Source organism: Momordica charantia (assembly GCF_013281855.1).
Source record: "Momordica charantia cultivar OHB3-1 chromosome 3 unlocalized genomic scaffold, Mcharantia_2.0 BLBB01000003.1, whole genome shotgun sequence".
In the NCBI taxonomy this organism is placed as follows: Eukaryota; Viridiplantae; Streptophyta; class Magnoliopsida; order Cucurbitales; family Cucurbitaceae; genus Momordica; species Momordica charantia.
In genome coordinates this window covers 6,484,606-6,490,678 of record NW_028275161.1, presented here as the reverse complement: position 1 = coordinate 6,490,678, position 6,073 = coordinate 6,484,606, and the positions used below count along the sequence as shown (strand labels likewise).

At 33.8% G+C, this 6,073-nt stretch overlaps 1 protein-coding gene across 1 annotated transcript; it reads right to left on the bottom strand.

The window, feature by feature from the left end:
• Positions 1-1,650: 1,650 nt before the first annotated feature.
• LOC148212247 (uncharacterized) lies at positions 1,651-2,358 on the bottom strand. Its single transcript, XM_088122162.1, has one exon. The coding sequence runs from the start codon at positions 2,356-2,358 to the stop codon at positions 1,651-1,653; it is 708 nt and encodes a 235-aa protein (XP_087978288.1).
• Between the last annotated feature and the right edge of the window lie 3,715 nt (positions 2,359-6,073).

The following is a 6,073-nucleotide window of genomic DNA, read 5'->3' as shown; positions in this document are numbered from 1 at the left end:
TTAATACAACTTGATAAGAAAACAATAGCCAATTGGATCAAAGAACCCTTATGGTTATGCAAACCCCTAGATCACAAGTGCTAAAACCCCCAAATCAAGATGATGTCAACCCAAGGAAGAAGTTAGAACGGATTTACCTTGATGATCAATATCAAGAGTAGAGAAAACTTGTTTCTAAACTCAAGATTCGAACCACTCCACAAGATAGCTTGATCAAGGCTACTTGAATGATTCTAGCATGCAATTCTAAAACACAAGAAATGCAAAGGAAAAGCTCATGGCTCAATAAGCTTAAATTTCATTATCTCAAAACTCAAATCTCAAATCTGTTTTTTTTCCAAGGGAACAAGCTAGGCTATTTATAGCCTCCAAAACAACCCTTCAAGTAACCTAAAAGAATTGTAAAGGTTGTAACTCCCTACTACATCAATACCATAACCACCACTAACACAAATAAAACTTAAAACACATAAATGAAATGTTTAAAACTGAAAATACAATTAAACATGCTTTAAATCTGAGAATGAAACTCCTCCACCATAAAACCAAGAGTTTGTAACCCTTCAAGAGTGAATGAATTGGAGTTTGAACTACTTTCAAGTACTTTGAAGTCTTGTTCATTTAATGCATCTTGAGTTCAACTTAGACTTCCATTAATGCAACTTGAGTTTGTAGTAAATGAAGTTGGACTTGTTCTTGACTTAATTCAATGCAACTTGAGGTTGCCATAAATGACACTAGAGTGCATTTAATGCAACTCCAATTTGTAACTTGGACATAGGATTCTCCAACAACTTCCTTTAATTCTTGAAGACTAAGACACTTTGGTTCATATCACAACTAATACTTAGTAACAGACATAGAAACTCACAAGAATCAAGATATAATTACCCTGATAATTTACGATGTTAAATAATAGTGATTGCCAAGCATCAAAGTTTTTAATTAATTGCAAATAGCAAATTAATTAAATTTATTTGTATGAAATTTAAATAGTTCAATATATAACTTGTTGTCTCTTCATTTTCCATAATATAATTTAAATATTTTTTATAATAATTTTAATTACAATATGAAGTTAAATTAGTATAAATTAAAATGTTTAATATATAACAAAATGTTAGCTTGAATATTTTTTTTATAATTTTTAATGAACAAAAATATATTAATTATTAATTATCAATAGTAATAAATGTATATGATCTAAACAAGGTTAGAATGCCAAACGTTAAAACAAAAGATTTTCTACACCACAAAATTAAATTTTTTTCTTTAATTATAATTCATATTAGAATTTCAAAAGTTTTGTAATGTTTTATCTCCTGCTAGTATAAAAACTTACTTTGTTTCACTAATTTTTTCCAACACTTAGTTCTCTCAAAACATTGGTCTCAAATATTAGTCAATCTCAAAATTGTATATTCATCAAGTTGTAGACAATACATGTGTGGAATCTATATCTTGAATCCAAGGCTTGCAACATTATCGTTCCATAATTTATGAAGTTAAATAATAGTGATTGTTATGCATCAACATATTTTATATCATTTTGTAGCTAAAGTTTGATTTTTTTTTTTAGTATTGTTTTCTATTCTTCTTTTATAATTTTTTTTTAAATAGAACAAGCATATGAAAATTACAAAAGGGAATCTAGCACTCTAACTCAAGTTGACTATTCAACTCCCCTGGCCACTCCTCAATCCAGATGCCATGATCCTGAAACCGAAGAGCCCTCTGAGCAAGCATGTGCGCTACTCTGTTGTCGTCTCTTTGCGTGAAGCTGTAGGATGTTTGAATGACTGTAGCCACCTCCATTTTGACAGATTGAACAATATTTCCGGTTTCTGACAAATCCTCCACCTCATGAACGAAAAGGTTGAAGATTCTGGCAGAGTCCGTTTCCAGCTGCACTTGGCAAATACCGATCTCCAATGCCAACCGCAGGCCCTCCGAAACCGCTAAGGCCTCTGCATCATCGACTGACTGAACATGTTCTAGGTATTTCATAGCAGAAGCCATCACTCGGCCTCTAAAATTTCTGATCATAATCCCTAAACCTGCATTACATTCAATAGGAGAGAAGGAAGCGTCATTGTTAATCTTGTATACCCCTTTAATCGGTGGAAGCCAACGAGTTTCTCTAGGAGTTTGGTCCCTCGGTAAAGGATTAGAATTTGCTGTCCGAAAAGCTATGATGTAAGAAGAGGCCCAAGCAGATAGATCATTGGTTGTCCTGTCCAAATCCAGATTAAAAGTCATATCATTCCTCCGACTCCAAACTCCCCAAAGGAAAACGACTAATTCCTCAAAATCCGACCAACCCAAAACTTCATTCCAATCCCTAAGAAGAAGCAGCATGTTGTGACATGGTTGAGCTGTAGGAAGGTGCGAGAACTCAGAGTGGAGCCAATGGAATCTAACATGACTACACTCCCAGAACAAATGGAGGTTTTCCTCCCCTTTGTGGTCACAAAAGAAGCAGCAATTTAGGACATCAACTCCTCTCTTAGTAAGATTGACACCCGTAGGGAGCCTATCCAAACATAAACGCCAAATAAATACTTTGATTTTGCTGGGAATCTTCATATTTCAGAGGCCTTTCCACCACGAAGTCATAGTCTCAGAGGATGAAGAAGAAACATGTAAAAGTGGTTGCTTCATCACAGCAATCCTGTACCCACTCTTAACTGTATACACCCCCATTTTCTCGTAGTGCCATATCAGTTTATCCCTTCTATTTCGGCTCCCCAACGGGATAGAGAGAATACCCTTAGCTTCATCAGGAGAGAATGCAGCTTCAATTTCATCCACCTTCCAAATAGCTAAATCATGATTTATCAAACTATGAACCGTTGACTCAATAGGCAATCTTCGAGCTGATAGAATTTTGAGTGAGGGTTGATTTGGGACCCAATTATCTCTATAAACATTTACATTTTCACCATTCCCAATTCGCCATCGCAAACCATCCTTCAGAAGCTCAGAACCCCAAACAAGGCTTCGCCAAATAAAAGAAGGGCTCCCTCGAATTTCAGCTTGCAACAAATCACAATTTCTAAAATAACGCCCCTTCAACACTTTAGCCAAAACGGAGTCAGGGTTATTGAGAATCCGCCAGCTCTGCTTTGCAAGTAAAGCCTTATTGAAAAGCTCTAAGTCACGGAACCCCATGCCACCACAAAATTTTGGTTTACGTAAAGTATTCCAACCCAGCCAATGGATCTTCTTATCCTCTCCCCCAGACCTCCACCAGAAACGGGCAGCTACTTGATGCAATTCATTGATAAATTTCTTAGGCAGTCTGAAACAGGACATGGTATAGCAGGAATCGCCTGAACTATTGCTTTAATAAGCACCTTCTTACCCCCGATCGAAAAAAGTTTACCTTTCCACCCTTGAAGGTGCATCCACACACGATCCTTGATGTAATTGAAATGCATTCGTCTATTCCTTGGCATAAAGGTGGGCAGCCCAAGATATTTCTGATGGCACTCCACAAGCTTGACTGAAAGAATATCTCTTATATGACCCCTGATATCATCTTTCGTATTTGGGCTAAAAGCAAGAATTTACTTATAATAATTCACCATCTGGCCAGAAGCTATTTCATATTTCCTGAAGCATTCTTTAATGTTCAAGCCCTCCTTAGGTCGGGCCTTAAAAAAGAAGAGGCTATCATCAGCCAAGAATAGATGAGTGATAGGCGGGCTCTGACGGGCTATAGAAAACCCAGAAACATCGTTAACGATAGAAGCTTGCTGAATAAGACTAGAGAGGCCTTCGGCACACATAATAAACAGGTAAGGTGAAAGGGGATCTCCTTGCCTAAGGCTTCGCTCGGGAATAATGTGACCTACCTTTTCACCATTAAACTTGAAGGCAAACGAAATCGAGCGAACACAATTCATAACAAGCTCCACGCTATCCCTTGCAAACCCCAACTTCAGCATTAACTGCCTCTAAAAAGTTCCACTCAATTCTATCATAGGCCTTGCTCATGTCAAGTTTCAAGGCTACCCAAGAAGAGTTTCCACATTTCTTATTCCGAAGCGAATGAATGCATCCATAGCCCAATATTGCATTATCCGTAATATACCTTCCTGGAATAAAAGCACTCTGACTTGGGGAGATGATCGCATCCAAAATACCTTTTAATCTGTTTACCAGAACCTTTGAAATGATTTTGTAACACACATTGCATAGCGAGATAGGACGAAACTCTGAAACTCTCAGTGGAGCTTTAACTTTCGGAATCAGAACTAACATGGTTTCATTCAAGGGACTCAAATCCATTTTATTATTAACTATATTCAAACAATAGTTTGTAACATCCTGACCCACGATATGCCAAAACTTCTTGTAGAAAGCGCCTGAAAAACCATCCGGCCCCGGGGCTTTGCTAGGATGAACTGATTTAGGGCCCGCTTGATTTCTTCTACATTGAATTGCTTTAGAAGCTCTCGATTATGATCAGGAGAAACCCGAGCCTCAATACAACTGGTAACCTGCTCAATATCAAACGCACTTGGAGCTGAAGAAGCAAATAAGTCAGCGAAATAAGTTTCAATAATACCTGACACTTTGGTCTTATCCAGCTCCCATTTTCCACTGTGATCTAGTAATCGTGTAATTTCATTTTTCCGTCTCTGGTGAGAAGCTTTATTGTGAAACCATTTTGTATTCCGATCCCCCCATTTAAGCCAAAGGTCCCTAGAAAATAATAATAATGTATTGATCCATATTAGAAGCTCGTGTTGATTTTGTTGAATAAGAAAAATAAGGACATCGAAGACATCATAAAGTTTTCAATTAATTGCAAAGAGTAAATTAATAAATTAATTATCAACAATAATTTTCTATGAAATTTGAAAAGTTTAATATATAACCTTTTCCTCTTCATTTTCTATTATATAATGTAAATATATTTTTAATAATTTTAATTATAATATAAAGTTCAATTAGTATAAATTAAAATGTTTAATATATAAAAAATGCTAGCTTGAATTTTTTTTTTTACATTTTTTAATTAAAAAAAACAAAATATTTTTTGAAATAATAAATCCAAATTAGATAAAATAACATTTTCAAACTAAACAATTAAAGTACTTATATATTTTTTAATCAATGTATTAGAAATATAAAATATAACCTAAAATTCAATTAAAAAAATCGGTACAAAATAATCCAAATTAAACCTACTCATAAAAATTAAATGATTAAATTAGTAAAATTAAATTTAATGATTAAATTAGTAAAAAAAGTTTGCGTATATACATCTTAATTTTCTTTTTTGTTATTATTGTACTATTAGTATTATTGTTTTTTCTCATTTATTTGTGTTATTATAAAATTAAGTTAAATTGAAAATAATATGTGCATTTGCACGTGGTATTGTACTAGTTTTATTAAGTGTGTCAATCTTAAAAGGGAAAGTTACACGTTAAATAGTGTATCATTTATTTGTTGACAGGTATTTAAAAGTATTTCATTATGAATTGATGTGTGATTCATAGCCACAAGTTTTATTGGAGCTAGAAATTGTAAATTTATACCATTGGTTAATTACTCATGTGTTATTGGGTGCTAATTAGTAGAGTGATGTTGCTATTTAAATTATGTAGTAAATCAAGGGAAATGTCTCATGACAAAGTGGCAAAGTTTATAAATATAATTATGTGAAACTAAATTAATTTTTGATGGGATAATTAATTTATGTATTTTGTAATGTCTTAATTTCCCTCCTATATGACAATTTTGTTAATGAGTTACATATCAAATTGTTTTGTTACTATTTATGGTTGCGAAAAATGTTTTGAGTGATTAACGTATATATGTTATATAAAATGTCTCAAAATGTGGGGAGAGTATTTTTAAAGTAAATATTACAGCATAAAGAAACATTTGTTAATATTGATAACTTGTTGATTGACTTTTACAAGCAACCCATATGCAAGAGCAATAGATTGATCAATCAAAAGAATTATATAAATCATTTGAGAGATGAATGTGTTGAAATTGTCTAAAATATGAAATCATCAAGAGGAATGGGAGATCGATAAGATAGTCACCGCAA